Source organism: Coregonus clupeaformis, chromosome 37 (genome assembly GCF_020615455.1).
Source record: "Coregonus clupeaformis isolate EN_2021a chromosome 37, ASM2061545v1, whole genome shotgun sequence".
NCBI lineage: Eukaryota > Metazoa > Chordata > Actinopteri > Salmoniformes > Salmonidae > Coregonus > Coregonus clupeaformis.
The window spans coordinates 30073784-30094554 of NC_059228.1; the positions used below are offsets into that span (position 1 = coordinate 30073784).

At 43.1% G+C, this 20771-nt stretch overlaps 1 protein-coding gene and 1 long non-coding RNA gene across 6 annotated transcripts in view; both read left to right on the forward strand.

The window, feature by feature from the left end:
* The first annotated feature begins 528 nt into the window (after positions 1–528).
* Positions 529–20771, forward strand: part of LOC121553480 (collagen alpha-1(XIII) chain) — a 125740-nt gene continuing 105497 nt past the window's right edge. For all 5 annotated transcript variants that reach the window (XM_041866607.2, XM_041866608.2, XM_041866609.2 and 2 more), the window contains exons 1-2: positions 529–1242; positions 5976–6045. In XM_041866607.2, the coding sequence (XP_041722541.1) occupies positions 946–1242; positions 5976–6045 (367 nt within the window). In that variant the 5' untranslated portion in view covers positions 529–945. The remainder of the gene's footprint in view (positions 1243–5975; positions 6046–20771) is intronic.
* Positions 13645–14491, forward strand: LOC121553482. The gene is made up of 3 exons (XR_005997537.1): positions 13645–13800; positions 13940–13972; positions 14373–14491. It is a non-coding gene; the product is annotated as an uncharacterized LOC121553482 (long non-coding RNA).

Below are 20771 nucleotides of genomic sequence, written 5' to 3' on the forward strand. Positions count from 1 at the left end.
AAAGGGGTGTCCACACAGTTTTGTATACATAGTGTATAAGGAAGTGGTTCAGGTAGGCACAGGTAGGGCCTTATTGTTACAATAGTTACTTTAATGTGCAAAGAAACATGACAGTTGGAACACACCTGAGAAGGAGAGTACCATTGATCAGAGATGGGGGTTGCAGGTTGGTGTTGATGGTGTTGGAATTCTTCTTCATTTTAATCAAACATAGGCTAGGCATTGGCCAACAAAATCAGTAGGCAATTCGATTAATCATATAGGCCTACTTAAGTGAACTGAGTGCTTGATTTCCTACTCTTCGAAATTATACTGAAACTGACTACTCATGAGGAAGTGTCTATAACGTGCACTTCGGTGAGCAAGGGGTTACCATGTTCCCTTCGCATCTAGACAGTGCAGACCTAAAAATATCCTCAGCTAGTGCTGGATCAACCGGGGCTGCTACACCGACGTGAATCCCGCCCCGACATTTAGCCTAAATAAACTAATAGGAGGAGCTTGTAGACAACTCTACAGTGGCGCAAAAGGCCCACGATAACCACTTTAGAGCAGAGGCGAGTGAGTGGGTCGGGTTTCAGCTGTTCAGAGAGCGCTCTGGTGATCTTGCAGAGATAGAAGGCTAGATAGAGACTGTCGTCTGGGACACTGAAGGACCGCTTTGAAGATCTCGTCAAATGGCAAAGCTGAACCACAAGGCAAATGAATAGAGCTCCCTTTCAAATCGGACATGACTGATTGATTGATCCAAATCTACAGAATGCCACATATTACTTTGATATAGACACTCATCTGAAGATAGTAAGGTGGTTGGAGAAGAGGACAGCTGCAACTTGCCCAAGGCAACTCCCCTGTCAAAAGTTAGGTCGTAAGGATTAATATCCCTTACAATTCGCTTTTCACCTTTCTCCCGATGAATATTGGAATCTAATAAACACAACAAACATGGAAGAAGATCAACACTGGGGAGTTGCTGGTAGAAGTGTAGGTAGGACTTGCAGTGAGCACCCTTGCAAAAAACGCTTTTGGAGGAATTGGAAAGATTTGTCTGGTATAACTGTCTGCATCGCATTCTCTGTATTGTCTCTTGGATTTTGCATTCTCGTTTACCTGAGAACCTCGGAACTTCAGTCCAGGATCATAAACCTGGAAAAACAGAGAGAGACGCAGCTCTCCGCGTGGATCTCACTCGAGCAGGTGGAACCAGTTATCTTTGGGCGAATAGATCAGATTCTGGAAGAGGTAAGGGTTATGGCCAAATTATTCCATATGAAACATGTATTTATCCACATTCTTACTTTTGTAGGCTTACTTACTGTAGCATTGTGCAAATGAATAGGCTATAGGTTATGAAAAATGTTTTTACACACCTGTGTGGAAACATATTTTAAATTACTATTTAATCATTCCGTTGGTCACGCTACTGAAAATATTGATTAGCCTACTTTCAAAAAATCATATTCTGTATTTTGTTTACATGTCTTATTTTAAAGCGCATGGATAGGATGTGTAGCCTACCACGCATAATATCGATGTCTCTCACTCATTCCACAAGTGTTTGATGCAGTGGCAGTTCCGATTGGTATTAGACCAGCTGCTCATGTTAATATGCACGAGAATATAATGTCCAAAGTTAAAATAAGTTTGTTTATAATACTTTTCAACAATAAATATATTAATTTGCGGATACATATATTTGATTTAATCACGTGTAGTCTCATTGGCTACCTGTAGATTCCGATGGATAAACACATGAATGGAAAAGCGCGTCACATCCATAGCACGCTGGCTTTAGTTCAAAGTCTAATTTTATCCCTAAATTGAAAGCGAATGGGAGGAGAATTTGCGTCCGTCTTTGGGGCATCATCATGGTTTAGATAACAAGACTGTGAATGACCCTGGGATCACGTCTGTTGTTTTAAAATCTGATTTTCAACGCACCCTTGCTCTTTAATTGACCACTTCCACAGCTATACCAACAACCTCTTATCTTGTGATTGAAGTCCGCAGTGCCCCCGTTTTCCCTTCCCTTGTTTACTTTAGCCTACCTTTATGTTCCCCTCCACTTTCACTCGGGACATCATTGTAAATGCACTTTTTGTAGAGACAGCAGTGCACCTCAAAGGGGTGCAGAAAAACTTTTTTTTTCACTGCAATCATGGTAACCACATTCTATTTTTAGGATACACATTTATGTGTTCCAATAGAAAATTAACAACACAGATTGAAATCCAAGATGAACAAGAGAAAAACCTCTCCCAGTGCATTAGAAAAGATTGCCTACAATGAAAGTGAATATCAGCTTTTGGAAGTTGCAGACTTGACATTGTGCATGTCACAAATACCCAAGGATCTTATAGGTTTGATACTTATCCTTATTGCAGTTAGTGAATATCTGCTATTTAGCATGGAGCTAGTGGGGCCCTATAAACATAATCTTCCTCCAGTCTTGCTGTTTAGATCTGTTTATATAAATGCCTGTTATTAATGTGATGGAACAGCAGATGTGACCACTTCTAGCCGACTGCCTTTGCGTGTTTCACACAACACATTCCAGAACCTCCAACAGTTTTTATTAATTTAGTGCAAGTTGAAATCCTCTCTGGAAAATGTAGCTGCACAAGCCTAAATTATTACCCACTATTCACCTTCTGATTTGAGGAAATATCCCGTACATTATTGGATAATGTTTGTGGTTCATGTTTTTGTACTCTAACCTTTGTTGCTCGAATACATATTTCCTGCTCTGTATCTCGGTATTGTTCTGAAAAAGCACAGTAGCTGTACAGTAAAAATTACTTGTGAGGTTCTGTTTCTATGCAGTTTAAGCCACTCCTGTAGAAATAGATTATTTCTTCCACTGATTGAAACATTCCAAATCCAATGTCCCAAAATCAAGAGTCTTGAGAGACACTCATTCCAAAAATTATCTGACTCCCCCTGAACACATCATTATGTCACCCTAAAACTGGCCTGTTCAACGTTAAAGTTGACCACAAAGTGTTCTCCGTAGGCTTGACAGAGGCCTAGTGCACATTTCTCCCTCTTCAAGCTTGTGTGAGTTTCAGTCCATATTCGGAGGTGTAGAAAAGTGAGAAATATGGTCTCCCCTTGCCTGGTTTCCTCGCTCTGGTCCCTGCTGATCTGTCACCCCACAGTGTGTAAACTAGATGTGGTGTTGAGGTGCTCTGGGCAGCCAGACCATCGCTGAGCACTGAGCACACAGCCACCTGCCATTTCTCTGCATGTAATCTACTGTTGCAGTTCGATAGAGCAGAAAGCACCAGCGGCGTAGTGTGGATAAAAGCTCCATGTGCTAATAAGACAGGGTAATAAAAACAACACACTCTAGGAGAAGTGCCTCTGTGCTTTCTCCAAGTAAAGTTATATGATAGAGTCCAAGCCATATACTGTAGGGCTGAGGCCGAGACCAGAGCTCAACCTCTCACAGTGATTTAGCAGTAAGAGGGTTCAGGTCTCAGTGAAGGATCAGGGCTGAGACTTCTGTAGAACACAAGTGCATTATGGAATCACTTTACAATTCTCTTCTTGTATATCAATATTTTGGAAACCAAGCCATTTCAAAACAACCACAGGCTCAAAGGAAAAGGTTGTATATTGTAGATGTGCACTCTTAGAACCAAAGGTGCTATCTAGAACCAAAAAGGGTTATTCAGCTGTCCCCATAGGAGAAACCTTTTAAAGAACCCCTTTTGGTTCCAGGTAAAACCCTTTTGGGTTCCATGTAGAACCCTTTCCACAGAGGGTTCAGCATGGAACCCAAAAGAGTTCTACCTGAAACCAGAAAAGGTTATCCTATGGGGAAAGCAGCAGAACCCTTTTGGAACCCTTTTTTCTAAGTGTGTATGGTAGATTTAGGGTCCCTCAGAAAGCAAAGAAGTTCCTTTATAGCTCATTTAACAATCTACACCTGTGGATTTTTGGCGTGTCCGTAGGGTGCGCGGGGAGCATAATTTATAGAGGGCAAAAGAGTTTGGAGATGAATTTCTTAATGACACATGGAAACAACATGATTGATTGTTGATTAGAACAAAAGGATCAATAATGTATTTTATGTCCTGGCGTTAAATTATTTAAGACCATGTGACTGATGATACCAATGTGTTAATGGCACGTCTGTTAGAGAAATCAGCGAGAGTCAAGTGGGGTATAGGTTTCACAGCAGAGCTATGGAGAATCCCTCAGTGCAGTAACAGAGATGTAGCCACAGGACAGGACAGGGGAACAGCGCTCACTATAGTACCTCCATAGCAGGGCCCCTGGGCAGCAAAGTCGGAGGGTCTTAGTATTAATCTGACTTTAGGATTGTAAAATGTTTTGTCATCCTTTTAAAATAGAATGTTAAAACCAGATCAAAAACTCTGGCATCGGGTTACCATTAAAGTGGGGAGGCAGAGAGGCGGAGAATGTACCTTCCTCTTTACCCTCCCTGTCTCTCTCCCATAAACCCGAAAGGAGCGAGAGCCTCAGCTGCCATGTATGCACCATAACTCCTCACCATCCATCTATCCACATCATGATACCTGTTATCACTCTCAAGTCAGTCAGCTAGTAAAGGGACCACCCTATTAATTCTTAATCTAAATAAAGTTATAATCTAAATAAAGATATGCCTGCAAATTGAGTTAATATTTGTCGTTTGAAGTCCTGTAATTACATATTTTGCTCCTCCCAGCAGACTTCTCTATTCATTGAGATTTAAAGTGCCTGTGGTTGTCAACTGTGACCCTTGATGTGGTTTCGGAAGCTTTTAGTGTCACGTGACAGCTGAGATTCAAGAGCATCAGCACTATGTATTGTCTTTGTTTCTAGCCATTATCCAGGTGGGAGAATTCTTAAAAAATGTCGGTATTTCGTTTATTTAACTTGGCATTTCAGAGATCAGTAGAGAAAATGCCTCGAGAGCGTGTAGCTCTCATTGAGGCTGGTATTTTTTAAATAGATCTCCAGCTGAGTCTGAGAGAAAGGCTTGCCAGTATCAACCAAATACATTCCTGGAACCATTCATGAATAATATAAAGTAGGTTTAGAGAAATATGTCAAAAGAGACTGATTTCGTTTGAGATTGATTTCGCATGAGAGTTTTAATATTGAATGACGGAGTGCTTTACTTCCAATCCTATGCTATCTAGAGCCCGCCAGCCACATGTCACCCGCCAGCTGGAGCATGTCTGGCCGGTTTGACATGACCATAATGGCGTATTCCCTTGCAGACCTGAGTCAGTGATATGTACAGAAGAGCTATAACATATTCATACATTTTAAGTTGATACCAATAATGGATTCCCTTTTCCATGACCAGTTTGCTCCATTCCAGGGTCTGTAGTGCAGTATCTTGGTTAGAGGCCGGATAGGAACATTGAGTTAACATACACAGTACATTTACTGTACCCGATGCTTAGAATTACAGAACACTCATAACTATAACATGTCAACTCAAGCACCTGTTGGAGGCCTCTAAACGGCACACTGGCATGCCTCTGATGGTAAGTACTATGAATGGCCCTGACTGCTATGCAGTGGGACAGTACTGGAAGCGACCGGGAGACCCATGGGGCGGCGCAGAATTGGCCCAGCGTCGTCCAGGGTAGGGGAGGGAATGGCCGGCAGGGATGTAGCTCAGTTGGTAGAGCATGGCGTTTGCAACGCCAGGGTTGTGGGTTCAATTCCCACAGGGGGCCAGTATGAAAAAATAAAAATAAAATAATGTATGCACTCACTAACTGTATGTCGCTCTGGATAAGAGCGTCTGCTAAATGACTAAAATGTAAATGTAAATGTAAGTTCTGTGTTAGTTCAGGGTTGAAAAGCAAACAATATTGTCAAACTTTGATACCTTGGTTAAAGATGAGGGGTCTTTGTCATTAGATAATTAGGTTGATGTGCTTTTGAACTCTGAATTCATCACCATCCACAGACTAACATTCTCTTCCGTTTTTTTTTCTCACGTGCAGAAATTGGCGGCTCGACTTCCCAAAACACGAGAGGCCAGAGAAGCGCCCCATAGCTGTGTCTGTCCACCAGGTATGCCTCTGTCCCGCCCACCTCTCATCTCTGACCCCTCACCCTTGACTGATTCTAGCACACCTCTGCAGCTGTGCTCAGGCTTAATCAAGGGTTTTATCCACCGCGACTAATATGTGCTGTTCAAATCCTGCTTTGGTTTCACCCATCTGGGCGAGCTCAGTTTGCCCTGCTTAAATGGGTCACTACCCTGAGTATGTAAGCATGGGAGGGGTGTTTACATTTGGCAAACCGCTGCTGTATGGTGGAGGGTTGAGTAGGGATAGTGAGATCTGGGTGGCCTGGTGCCAGCCTGTTTCTGCTCTCTTGCCAACTTCTTATGGAATTGTCGACAATGACAATGGAGTAGGCAAAGCACAAACAGATCTGGGATCAGGCTACCATACAAGGATCTTTAAATGTCTCTAAAAGCATAATTTTTTTGTATAATGGTGTTGCTATAGCAACATTTAATTCAATGTTTTCTTTATTAGTGTGATATAATTGATTGCGGTCATTCACTGTACTTAGGTTGTCAATGGGAACAGTGTCTAACACTCATGCCATAAGCGGAAGATGAGAGAATGAGGTGCCTAATAGCACTCTGTGCATGTAATGACACTTTTATGATTCACTGCTGATTGATATTGGGTACTGATAACTTGTGTGCATGTTTATGCATGCTTCTGTTGTTGTAAGTGTGTAACTGACAGCCATTAGAGATACAAAGCAAACCATGCAAACACTAAAAACGTCACCGCAAGGTTGGAGGATGAAAAGACAAACAAGATCAAAGCAAGTAAGGGAAGATTTTATTGATGCAGTAGCTATGGCACTAACGCACAATGCAGGATTCCTTGTCTGAGTTTTAGGAGGGGCAACAGATGCAAGGATCCAACAGGTTTTACTGGGATTTACTATGTGTACACTTGAGACAGTATATGCCAAATCTTGCCCTCCCTTTGCACATGTGCCCTCAGGCTAGCTTCATTATGACGACAGGTGTAGGTGTATTTTGGGCACAGTTGGCAGTGGTTGGTGGTGTGGGCATTTTGTGTCACATTGGGTCATGATGCAAGCTGGTGTGACGTGGTGCCATCATCAGGGCATTCCTAGGCAGGCATTACAGGGCACGGCAGCCCACTGATAACTAGCCAAATCCGCTACACAACTGACCCTGCATTTATAGTATGGGTGGACTGAACGGAACAGCAATGACTGCCAAGAAAAAACATTCATATATCTTCCATTGGAAAACGTATGCCACAGAGCTGTGCACCTATTTTTTTATTTTTTTATTTCACCTTTATTTAACCAGGTAAGCCAGTTGAGAACAAGTTCTCATTTACAACTGCGACCTGGCCAAGATAAAGCAATGCAGTGTGATAAAAACAACACAGAGTTACATATGGGGTAAAAAAAACATAAAGTCAAAAAATACAACAGAAAATATATATACAGTGTGTGCAAATGTAGCAAGTTATGGAGGTAAGGCAATAAATAGGCTATAGTGCAAAATAATTACAATTAGTATTAACACTGGAATGATAGATGTGCAAGAGATTATGTGCAAATAGAGATACTGGGGTGCAAAAGAGCAAAATAAATAACAATATAGGGATGAGGTAGTTGGGTGGGCTAATTTCAGATGGGCTGTGTACAGGTGCAGTGATCGGTAAGGTGCTCTGACAACTGATGCTTAAAGTTAGTGAGGGAGATAAGTGTCTCCAGCTTCAGAGATTTTTGCAATTCATTTCAGTCATTGGCAGCAGAGATCTGGAAGGAATGGCGGCCAAAGGAGGTGTTGGCTTTGGGGATGACCAGTGAGATATACCTGCTGGAGCGCAGACTACGGGTGGGTGCTGCTATGGTGACCAATGAGCTAAGATAAGGCGGGGATTTGCCTAGCAGTGATTTATAGATGGCCTGGAGCCAGTAGGTTTGACGACGAACATGTAGTGAGGACCAGCCAACAAGAGCGTACAGGTCACAGTGGTGGGTAGTGTATGGGGCTTTGGAGACAAAACGGATGGCACTGTGATAGACTACATCCAATTTGCTGAGTAGAGTGTTGGAGGCTATTTTGTAAATGACATCGCCGAAGTCAAGGATCGGTAGGATAGTCAGTTTTACGAGGGCATGTTTGGCAGCATGAGTGAAGGAGGCTTTGTTGCGAAATAGGAAGCTGATTCTAGATTTAACTTTGGATTGGAGATTCTTAATGTGAGTCTGGAAGGAGAGTTTACAGTCTAACCAGACTCCTAGGTATTTGTAGTTGTCCACATACTCTAGGTCAGACCCGTCGAGAGTAGTGATTCTAGTCGGGTGGGCGGGTGCCAGCAGCGTTTTACTAGTGTTTAAGAGCAGTTGGAGGCTACTGAAGGAGTGTTGTATGGCATTGAAGCTCGTTTGGAGGTTTGTTAACACAGTGTCCAATGAAGGGCCAGATGTATACAAAATGGTGTCGTCTGCGTAGAGGTGGATCTGAGAGTCACCAGCAGCAAGAGCGACATCATTGATATACACAGAGAAAAGAGTCGGCCCAAGAATTGAACCCTGTGGCACCCCCATAGAGACTGCCATAGGTCCAGACAACAGGCCCTCCGATTTGACACATTGAACTCTATCTGAGAAGTAGTTGGTGAACCAGGCGAGGCAGTCATTTGAGAAACCAAGGCTATTTAGTCTGCCAATAAGAATGCGGTGGTTGACAGAGTCGAAAGCCTTGGCCAGGCCGATGAAGACGGCTGCACAGTACTGTCTATTATCGATCGTGGTTATAATATCGTTTAGGACCTTGAGCGTGGCTGAAGTGCACCCATGACCAGTTCGTAAACCGGATTGCATAGCGGAGAAGGTACGGTGGGATTCGAAATGGTCAGTGATCTGTTTGTTAACTTGGCTTTCAAATACTTTCGAAAGGCAGGGCAGGATGGATATAGGATATCAGACGTTACGAAAGAGAGGTTGAACAGGCTAGTAATAGGGGTTGCGACAATTTCGGCGGCTAGTTTTAGAAAGAAAGGGTCCAGATTGTCTAGCCCAGCTGATTTGTAGGGGTCCAGATTTTGCAGCTCTTTCAGAACATCAGCTGTCTGAATTTGTGTGAAGGAGAAGCGGGGGGTATGGGCAAGTTGCAGCGGAGGGTGCAGAGCTGGTGGCCGGGGTAATGGTAGCCAGGTGGAAAGCATGGCCAGCCGTAGCAAAATGCTTGTTGAAATTCTCGATTATTGTAGATTTATCGGTGGTGATAGTGTTTCCTAGCATCAGTGCAGTGGGCAGCTGGGAGGAAGTGCTCTTATTCTCCATGGACTTTACAGTGTCCCAAAACTTTTTGGAGTTAGTGCTACAGGATGCAAATGTCTGTTTGAAAAAGTTAGCCTTTGCTTTCCTGACTGCTTGTGTATATTGGTTCCTAACTTCCCTGAAAAGTTGCATATCGTGGGGGCTATTTGATGCTAATGCAGTACACCACAGGATGTTTTTGTGCTGGTCAAGGGCAGTCAAGTCTGAGGAGAACCAGGGGCTATATCTGTTCTTAGTTCTGTATTTTTTGAATGGGGCGTGTTTATTTAAGATTGAGAGGAAATTACTTTTAAAGAACAACCAGGCATCCGCTACTGACCGAATGAGATCTATATCCATCCAGGATACCTGGGCCAGGTCAATTAGGAAGGCCTGCTCGCTAAAGTGTTTTAGGGAGCGTTTGACAGTGATGAGGGGTGGTCGTTTGACCGCGGACCCGTTACGGACGCAGGCAATAAGGCAGTGATCGCTGAGATCCTGGTTGAAGACAGCGGAGGTGTATTTAGAGTGTAAGTTAGTCAGGATGATATCTATGAGGGTACCCATGTTTACGGATTTAGGGTTGTACCTGGTAGGTTTGTTGATAATTTGTGTGAGATTGAGGGCATCTAGTTTGGATTGTAGGATGGCCGGGGTGTTAAGCATATCCCAATTTAGGTCACCAAGCAGTACGAACTCTGAGGATAAATGGGGGGCAATCAATTCACATATGGTGTCCAGGGCACAGCTGGGGGCTGAGGGGGGTCTGTAGCAAGCGGCAACAGTGAGAGACTTATTTCTGGAAAGGTAGAAGCTCAAACTGTTTGGGCACAGACCTGGATAGTATGATATCTCTACAGTAGATTGCAACTCCACCCCCTTTGGCAGTTCTATCTAGACGGAAAATGTTATAGTTGGGCATGGACATTTCTGAATTTTTGGTGGCCTTCCTAAGCCAGGATTCAGACACTGCTAGAACATCAGGTTTGGCGGAGTGTGCTAACGCAGTGAATAACTCAAACTTAGGAAGGAGACTTCTGATATTAACATGCAAGAAACCAAGGTTTTTACAGTTACAGAAGTCAACAAATGATAGCGCCTGGGGAGTAGGAGTGATACTGAGGGCTGCAGGGCCTGGGTTAGCCTCTACATCACCAGAGGAACAGAGGAGGACTAGAATAAGGATACGGCTAAAGGCTTTAAGAACTGGTCTTCTAGTGCGTTGGGTACATAGAATAAAGGGGGCAGATTTCCGGGCGTTGTAGAAAAGATTCAGGGCATTATGTACAGACAAGGATATGGAAGGATATGAGTAAAGTGGAGGTAAACCTAAGCGTTGGGTAACAATGAAAGAGAGAGCATCACTGGAGACACCGATTGAGTCGGTCTCCGCGTGTATGGGGGGTGGGACAAAGGAGCTATCTAAGGCAGGTTTAGCTGGGCTGGGGGATCTACAGTGAAATAGTACAATAAGAAATATCCGAAACAGCAATAAGCAAACCATATTGACATGGGAGAGAGGCATAAAGCAATCACAGGTGTAATTTGAGAGAGCTAAGACAACAGCTGGTAATGGCGACACAGTTTGGGCTGAGGCTAAACATAAACAGGATGCGGTACCGTAAAAAGGAACAGTCCAGCAGGCATCAGCTGTATAGCTGAGTTATCATAAGGTCCGGTGAACAGCAATAGGATAGTTCGGAAGTAGTTCGGGGGCTGCTAAAGCACTAGCGAGCAAGAGGCCACGGCTAGCGTGTGCTAGCGGGCCTGGGCTAGCAGATGGAATCTTCGTGGTCGACGTCGTAACGGGAAGCCTGTTGTAACCACATCAGACGATTTAGTCGGCAGACCAGTCGTGTTGGATCGGCGGGGCTCCGTGTCAACACTAGGTGGTCCCGTCCGGTTGACAGAGAGGTAGATAGCCGGGAGATGGGCCTAGCTCAGGATGATTAGCCAAACCACAACGTCCATTTTGTTGCATCTAGCTGGTAGCGATGAATCCGGAGTTAAAAGTCCAGTGATTCAGTGATTCCGGCAGAAAAACTGTTATGTTCTGGGTTGATAACGCGCTGTGCAGACAGTGCAGACTGGCCGAATAATAGTCCAGGCTAGAGCTGGCTGGTTGGTGGTGCAGGCCACGGACAATGGTGTAAAACCGCTAACGGTAGCTAATAGCAAGTAGCTAGTTAGCTGGCTACTCCCGTCCGGTAGACCGAGAGGTAGATAGCCGGGATATGGGCCTGGCTCTAGGCTAGCTCGAGGCTAACTGGTGCTTGCATCGGGGGCAGTGGGGATTAGCCAAACAGCAACATCCATTCGGTTGCGGCTAGCTAGTTGCGATCCGGTGATTCATGTCCAGTGATTAAATTATTCCGGCAGAAAAATCCAATGTTCTGGGTGAAATACCGCTAACTGTGGCTAATAGCAAGTAGCTAGTTACCTATGGCATATATTAGATTAGTACCAAACATTCTGGAACATACTTTATCTTGGGCTGTCAGCAAACATGAAGCATTGTGTCTGACAAGGAAAACTTGTATTGGTAAAGGTTCTTCTGTCATTAAGCCCACCTGCTGTTTCTCTGCTCAAGCCCCCAGGTGTCAGTCATTAAGTAGTAAAGAGTGTGTGTGTGTGTGTGTGTGTGTGTGTGTGTGTGTGTGTGTGTGTGTGTGTGTGTGTGTGTGTGTGTGTGTGTGTGTGTGTGTGTGTGTGTGTGTGTGTGTGTGTGTGTGTGTGTGTGTGTGTGTGTGTGTGTGTGTGTGTGTGTGTGTGTGTGTGTGTGTGTGTGTGTGTGTGTGTGTGTGTGTGTGAGTGTGAATGGGCCTAAGCGGAACAGGCCTGTGAGAACCAGCGGAGGTGAGAGCTAATAATTAATGCTAATTGGTCTTGTCAATAGGATGTCAGGGTCTTAACTGACCGGTAAGTGTCTTCGGAGGTCCCGTGAAAACCAGTTAAGGTGGACGCGCTGTCAGAGCTTCTGAGAGGAACCCTTTCTTTTCAGGTGTGAGAGCCTTTTAACTGGAGCCATCCCAGATGGCGTGTGTTTTATGGCCTGGGCAGACTGTTTGGCAGTTCCTGGTCACACATCTCAAAAACTGCTGCTAAATGTACATCTGTGGCCTTGTTTCCATTTTTATTTTGGAAGTTTTTCAAAAATTTCTCAAAATATATGTTTTCTAAATACTTTAGGCTAACCATTCCTGAATATACTTCATGTAAAACTTGTACTTTTGGTTTGCTGACCTAAGCTGTCAGGGTAAGAAGACGACAGTTCTAAACAGTAGCATAGCCAGAAATTCTTTGGTGGGTGGGCCTGCAGAAATTTGGCTGCACCTCCAAAAAATTCTGATAAAATATAGCTAATTAAAGCTCAAATATAGGCGTGTTGACTGTGATAAAGGCACTGGATTATGAGCTGTCTTGTTTGATAAATGAACACATGAAGTAGGCAGTGGCATGGTGCATATAGCCATATAAGCACAGTGACATATGCCTCAATGCGGTCATATTCGTGCCTTATTGGGGGTTTGGCTTTCAGTTAGTTATTTTTGGCCACCCATCCCATGAGACTGAATGTCATTCCAGTTCATCTGAATTTTATACCAGTGCACTGCTTGCTATGAATTCTATCTGATGGTGTTTGCATGTTTAGGTAAAAATACTAATAATGTCCCATTTTGCACACTGAGAAGTAGAGAGCATAAAAAATAACTCAATCTGATTGGGTGGGCCTGGCTCCCCAGTGGGTGGGCCCAGGCCCACCCGTGCCTACGTGGCTGGTTCCAAATGCCATCTCACTAAGCATGAAGAATGCCCTCTTTGCCTGAGGAACTCAAGTTCTCCTTGGAGCTGGATCCATACAGTTATTCAATTGTTCTGTTATTGTACCCCAACATACACCTCTCTATAAATGGCCCCTTAAAGGTCAACTGCCCTTGAAAACAAACTTCTCCTTTTGAAAACAGCCTATGTGGAAACGGCCATTTACTACAAAGTGTAAATAGGATAATTTTGGTCATAAATTCAGTCTCGTCCAAAACTGAGTTTGGTAAGTGATTCCGTCATGACTTACTTGAGGGTTTGGTTTAGATTACAATTATGTAAACAATTCATGCTCCCTTTTGCCTATTAACACGTGGTGGCACTGTGTTTTCTGGGAAAAGACTGGGCAAGTTTGCTTTGCATGGCCTGGTGCCCCAGGCGGGTGGAGACCTCTGCTTAGGTGGACCAATGGAATGGTAGAAAATGAGCAAACCCCATCCACCGGGGGCACCGGGTCATGCAAAACGAACTCGCCCACTGGATTATCTTCCCCAGACAAGACATGTGGTTAGTACTTGCCCTTGCTTGGGAAATAGCTACTCTAGTGAAAATGGGCTTCCATAAAGTTTGTTGTTCAACAGTCTTGGGCAGATGGCCAGGATATGTATTATATCCGACTAGCTTCTACTTGGGCTGTCAACCGTCAAACCTGAGACTGGTGTGTTGTTGGTAAGTATCTACATTTTATTTATAGCTAGCTAGCTACTGTAAGATCCCTGCCAAATAATCAACAACACTAGCTAGCTAGCGTTTGAGGGCTTCAGCTAACCCCAAACAACAGGCAACAACATTATTGTTTATTTTCTAGGGCAAAAGTAATGATGACAGTTCACCAGATAAGGTGAGCGTAATGAAGGACATAACCACCATTGTGTTTGTGTCTTGTATGTTGTATGTGCCCTCTGTCCATGGTGCCACAATGTACTACTCCTGGGCCAGGATGAGTAATGCCAACCAGTCAGTGCCATGCTGGCACATGTCCCTTGTGAATTAGCTGTGAATCATAATCTCTGATTGGCTATGTTCAACTGTGTATTTACTGTTTGCTTCCAAGACTGTATGGAAACAGTCTTTTTTCTTTCTCTTTCTCTGTGGTAGGAGCTAGGTCGGATCTGTAAGTCAGGCTCCTTCACTGCCACAATAAACAGAATTTACGCACAGACAAACTCAATATAAGGACAAGATAACACCACCTTTTCAATACATATGTCAGTCATCAACTCTACCTCATTTTTCTACAGATGAAGGACAGGAGAGAGGCTTTGGTCATGGAGTCCTCTGACTGACAGACGGATTGATACTGATGTCTGAATTGGGAAAGACCTTGTAATCAGCATTAAAATTATACAAGACACATCTATTACTTTTTGTCTTTATTGAATTTAATGGTACTATCTTTGGGGGGGACACCATAGAGAAAGGTATGACGACTAACATGTTTGGCGAGTTAGCCCCAGCACCACAGACAAAATGTTGATATGTCCAGTATCTGTATCGGCTGTGAATGACAATAGAAGATGACAGACGTGTAATATTCGCACATTGTTATATTAGCAGAACACTGCTTCTACAGTATTATGTGAAGGATGGTTTATTCAACATGGATCTGTTAAACTTGAAAGTTATCAAAACACTTTGTTTAGAATATCTACATAAGTTCAGCAATTGCATTCTTCTCATATTACTCAGAATGAGGAGAGGGCCATCCTCCTGCATCTCACATCTGCCTGTAGTTATTGAACTCTGCCTGCTGGACCCATGAGGCAAACTCTGTCATACCCAGGATGGAGTCTCATCCACTCTACCTCTCCTGCCACCTGACTGCACATGTCCATAACCTGGAATACATGACATAGATGGAGGGGACTTCATCACCCACTGGAGACTTGAAGACAGAACCTCACCCAGAGAGTTGTGCATGTCAGGGTGTTAGACAGACAAATCCTTAGATTCGTGCAAATAGACCATAGAAGTAGAAATGTCCTTCTAGTTCTGGTTAGACAGCTGAAGTTGGAATCTACACACAACAGATTTTGATTTGTTAGGTTAAGAGTAGGCATACTGTCTTTATAAGCACATCCAATATGATATTTACATCAGAAAATGTTTTGTCTTAGTAACACGAACACATCCATAATTTCTTTGTTGATGTATCTACAGTCAAGCTGGGCGACGTTTGTGCAATGTCCACATGTAGCCTACACCTATAGGGATATTAGTTCTGGCATTTGTCTCCTGGGAAAGATCTAACAGCAGACATAAGGAGAGACGAGACAAAACTAGAATATTGTGTTGTAGGACAGCTGAGCTGACTGAAGACTGCAGGCATTCAACTCGCTGTAGTTGATATCATTTCCACAGTAACATGTATTTACAGGATGTGATGAAACGTTGAAACCACATTGCAAGCAATGCATTGTAGAACGAGTGTCTTATGAAACGCGTTCCAGACACTGACTCTCGCTATCTTGCCATAACTGGTTTGACAGAAAAAGATCAGCTAGATAGGATAGCCAGCTGCAGCTATCACCAAGCTATGCTAGCTAGCTGCTGTCAGCTTGGCTAAATACAAGGTCAGCGCAGGCTTTAGCCTAAACATGGAACTGAATTAGCTGACCATCTTGAGATGGCGAGTCAGTCAGGAGGGGAGAAGTCCTCAACTGAATGGCAAAGACACACCCAAGAAACACCCACATCAAACCACACCCCCAAGACCACTCTTGTTTGCCTTCAGTCATGGCCACTAGCAATTCTTAATGGTCATTGATGAAAAACAAGGTCATATCAGGAAGTGCAGTCGCCCTTTAACAATGACAGATGGTTCGGTTCATCAGGACAGTGTGGCTGTTGTCCCTTTGCAGGCTACCACCAGGACGCTGAAGCAGTGCACTGTGGGATATGTGTATGTACAGTGCCTTCAGAAAGTATTCATACCCCTTGACTTATTCCACATTTTGTTGTGTTACAGCCTGAATTCAAAATTGATCAAATATTTTTTTTCTCACCCATCTACACACAATACCCCATAATGACAAAGTGAAAACATGTTTTTTGAAAGTTTTGCAAATGTATTGAAAATTAAATACAGAAATATCTAATTTACATAATTATTCACACCCCTGAGTCAATACTTTGTAGAAGCACCTTTGGCAGCGATTATAGCTGTGAGTATTTCTGGGAAAGTCTAAGAGCTTTCCACACCTGGATTGTGCAACGTTTGCGCAGTATTATTTTCCAAATTCTGTCAACATGAAGCAGCCACCAGTATGCTTGAAAATATAGAGAGTGGTACTCAGTAATGTATTGTATTGGATTTGCCCCAAACATAGCACTTTGTGTTCAGGACAAAAAGTGAATTGCTTTGCCACATTTTTTGCAGTGTTACTGTAGTGCCTTGTTGCAACAGGATGCATGTTTTGGGATATTTTTTATTCTGTACAGGCTTCCTTCTTTTCACTCTGTCAATTAGGTTAGAATTGTGGAGTAACTACAATGTTGTTTATCCATCATCAGTTTTATCCTATCACGGCCATTAAACTCTGTAAGTGTTTAAAAGTCCATTGGCCTCATGGTGAAATCCTTGAGTGGTTTCCTTCCGCTCCGGCAACTGAGTTAGGAAGGACGCCTGTATCTTTGTAGTGACTGGGTATATTTATACACCTTTCAAAGTGTAATTAATAACTTCACCATGCTCAAAGGGATATTCAATGTCTGCTTTTTTATTTATTTCTACCCATCTACCAATAGATGCCCTTTGCGAGGCATTGGAAAACCTCCCTGGTCTTTGTGGTTGAATCTGTGTTTGAAATTCAGTGCTCGACTGAGAGACCTTACAGATAATTGTATGTGTGGGGTACAGAGATGAGGTAGTCATTCAAAAATCATGTTAAACACTATTATTGCACACAGAGTGAGTCCATGCAACTTATTATGTGACTTGTTAAGCACATTTTTACTCCTGAACTTACAAAGGGGTTGAATACAGTACTTATTGACTCAATACATTTCAGCTTTTCATTTTTAATTAACTTGTAATTCTACTTTGACATTATGGGGTATTGTGTATAGGCCAGTGACAAAAAAATCTCAATTTAATCAATTTTAAATTCAGGCTGTAGCACAACAAAATGTGGAAATAGTCAAGGGGTGTGAATACTTTCTGAAGGCACTGAATATATGGCTATACAGTGCTCCCAGTGTCCATCTGGCCCCTGCCAATCAGGGCAGAACACAGTGTCCGCATGGCTCCCATTCTTTTGTTTATTTAAGTAGTGGTTGCTGTGTTGCCTGAAGAGGAATGCTTTCGTCCTGAAGAGCTCTCCAATTGTCCCTCAAACATCAACAGATGTAGTATTTGATTGATTGTGACCTTGTTGTCAGCTTCGCTTGACTGAAATGAACTACTGTTGAACTACAGCTTCGCTGGACTGAAATTAAATTATCATTGTAAAGTCTGCATAGTTGTCCCTTTGGTGCAAAGGAGATAAATGCAGTATGTACGGTGTGGTGTTGAGTGGAATTTTTTAAACTGTGGTCAGTGTGAGTACTTCACTGGAAGGACACTAGCCATTAATCACGGCTTGACATGTTAGTGAGAAGCTGTAAAAAAAGTCCTCTCGTTGGGACATGCTAAACGGAGCTGGGTAGTTAGCATGCTTTAAACATTTAAGTTTTCATTTACGGTAAGTATCATGATTATGATGTCTTTTTTATAACAATTTGTGGCACAACTCCTCAATGCCGTTATAGCACTGACGACTCTCTAATGTTGTCTCATACCAAGTTGCCGGATATAAAGAGTCAGATGTGGCCAATGGCTGAATTGTGACCAAGAACCGTCTGGGTATGCAGAGATGTGTACTGTACATCCCTGAGTGTGTAAAAAGCATCACATGCTGGATCAGTAAGACCCTCCATGTGTCACCTTCCCATTACCTCATGTTAATGGTCACATGTTGATCAACGCCAAATAGAGCGACAGTCATATTCTTAGCAGCATGGATTAGCATATTTCACAAAGCCTTTGGCTCTGAGACTTGTTTTTGTTGGCTGGAAATTCACAGATCAGACATGTTCTTTTTAATGGCTTGGATGTTTGGTTTTTATTCTGGATTTTGGAAATGTATTAGCTGAACTATTGCGTATAACTGTGGTGAATTGATTATCACATTAACGTGCCCAGTTGCATAAATATGATTTTATGAATATGAAAATAAAACATTCTCAAATGTATGTAAATGTATAGGTAATTCAAGGAGAAATGCTCATAAACATAATCATAATGTGAGATGATCTTGGTAACAATGAGAGGGACAGCAGGAAGTTTCATGTCACAGTCAGATAAACAGAGAGACAAAGGGAGTGATGCATTTGTATTATTTCATGCGTGGAGGATACAGCGTGTATATGTTAACCCTCTGATTTATGGGTGTGAAAATGTGTGTGAGTGACTATTTATCGGCGCTGTCATCAACAGTGTTTACCTCGATATCTATGCCATCAGAGCAGTCACGCATGGCGATATGGTGGCTTTGTACATGTTTGTAGCAAATTAATAACATTAATATGTCAATATTTCAATAATTATAACTATATTATATATATTAATATTTTGTACCGAATTAATACAACTAATAATCTGTCAAAGTGTAGGAAAATGACTGTGACCGGGAGATTGATCCAGGCCCATGTTCCAAGAGTTGACTCCAGAGTTGACTTGAATCAACACATTGTTTGCCGACAAGCTGAGTGGCACTTTCTTGGATCTAACGTCAGCAAAAAGAGAAGAGAGAGAGAGCGAGCCCACCCCACTCTTGTCATTCACATTTCCAATTCACCAAAGAAGCTAACGCCGTGGATTTAGCTGGTTTGTGGCTTGAAATCACAACAGTGACCAACATTGAGCTAGGAGGGATGGGACGGTGTATGTAAGGCTAAAGGGGGGGATTCTATCTTTGGAAGAGCATGTCACTGGCACTTGTTGGACAATGTCCTGGGACAGGCAGGCCAGAGTGGATCTATCATCTCCACATTGCTTTGGAAAAGAGCAGGGCGCGAGCTCTTGTCCCATCCATCTGGGAGGATTAATCCAGGGGGAAAAGGGGGAATGGGGGATAATAGGAAGGGGCCAGAGGATAAAGGCCTTTAAAGCCTGCCTCCCGAGAGGAAGTGGGCTCTGACAGTTTACCTGGTCGAGGTCCGAGGGGAAGCCATATCCAGAGACAGAAGAGGGTGTAATCAGAGCCACTTGCCACAGGGCTGGCAGCCTGGCATGGTTGGCATAGCTGACCCCTGCTCTACCCCCTCGCCACCCACAGAATCCAGGGCAATGAGGGAGCCAGCCAGGCAGGCAGGCGCTGCCACCCACTGGCCCTCACAAAGCCACCATCTGGCCTGAGGCTGGGCATGGAGACAGACACACACAGCTCTGCATGACACAGACAGAACTCTCTCCAACACTCCCTCCATATGTCACATTAGCATAATGCATATTCTTTATTTCCTTGTATTATTTTGTTTTACAATATTTGTATTTCTTTTTTTATTATTTTAATCATTATTTTTCAGATGTTTAAAGTACAGTTTTAAATGCAGATGTTAAATGCACATCTTGTGTATCAAAATGTGTCAGCGTTCTGAAAAGACAATCCATTCCCATTGAGTCTACATTAGCAGTGAAGGACTTAATCTATGCTTGTCCATCAATCTAAATTGGACTTGTTTAGAGGAGGAGAAGGACCACTTGGGGAGACAACGCTATGTGCAAACATTGTGACTTTTTTATTGCCCAAGGTACAAACACTTGTCAGAGTGGCTCCAGTGCCAGTTTCTCTGCAGGGTTGTGGCGCTCATTGACTAACTGGCACGCTGGGCACTCAGTGCATGCCCATAGCCTGCTCGCTGACAGACCAATGCAGCGTTTGTGTGTGTGTGTGTGTGTGAGAGAGAGATCAGCAGAGAGAGAGATCAGCAGAGAGAGAGAGAGAGAGAGAGAGAGATCAGCAGAGAGGGAAAATGAGAGAGAGAGATCAGCAGAGAAGGAAAATGAGAGAGAGAGATCAGCAGAGAGGGAAAATGAGAGAGAGAGAGAGATCAGCAGAGAAGGAAAGAGCAGCAGAGAGAGTTAGATATTGGAAAAGACACTAAGAGACAAATTATATTTACACTTCATATATACATATTCATATTCTTATATACAGTTAAATACAATATGTTTTTTAGTTATGTTTTTTTTTTACTTACTTTTTTCTGGTGGTAGAGCATTCCAAAATGACATGGCTCTATACATAACTGAGCTCTGCATTAAATCTGTTTTTGGTTTGTGTACAGTGAAGAAACCCATAGTGGCGTGTCTGGTGGGGGTATGCATGTGTTTTTGAAGTGTATGCAAATAGATTATACAAGTGGTTAGGCATTTTCAACACACAAATGTTTCTTAAAATGACTAGAAGAGAAGTAGTCTCCTCAACCATGAAAGACTATCAAGAGTAGCGGCCCAAGGCAACTGCCCTGAGGGATACCGCACTGTTCCATTTAAGAATAGAGAGAGAGAGAGATCTTGAGCCTCTTTTTTTTTTATACTCTCCTTGCAGATGATAATGTAGTTCAACAAGACCCCTGTTTGCCCTTGTAAACAAGAG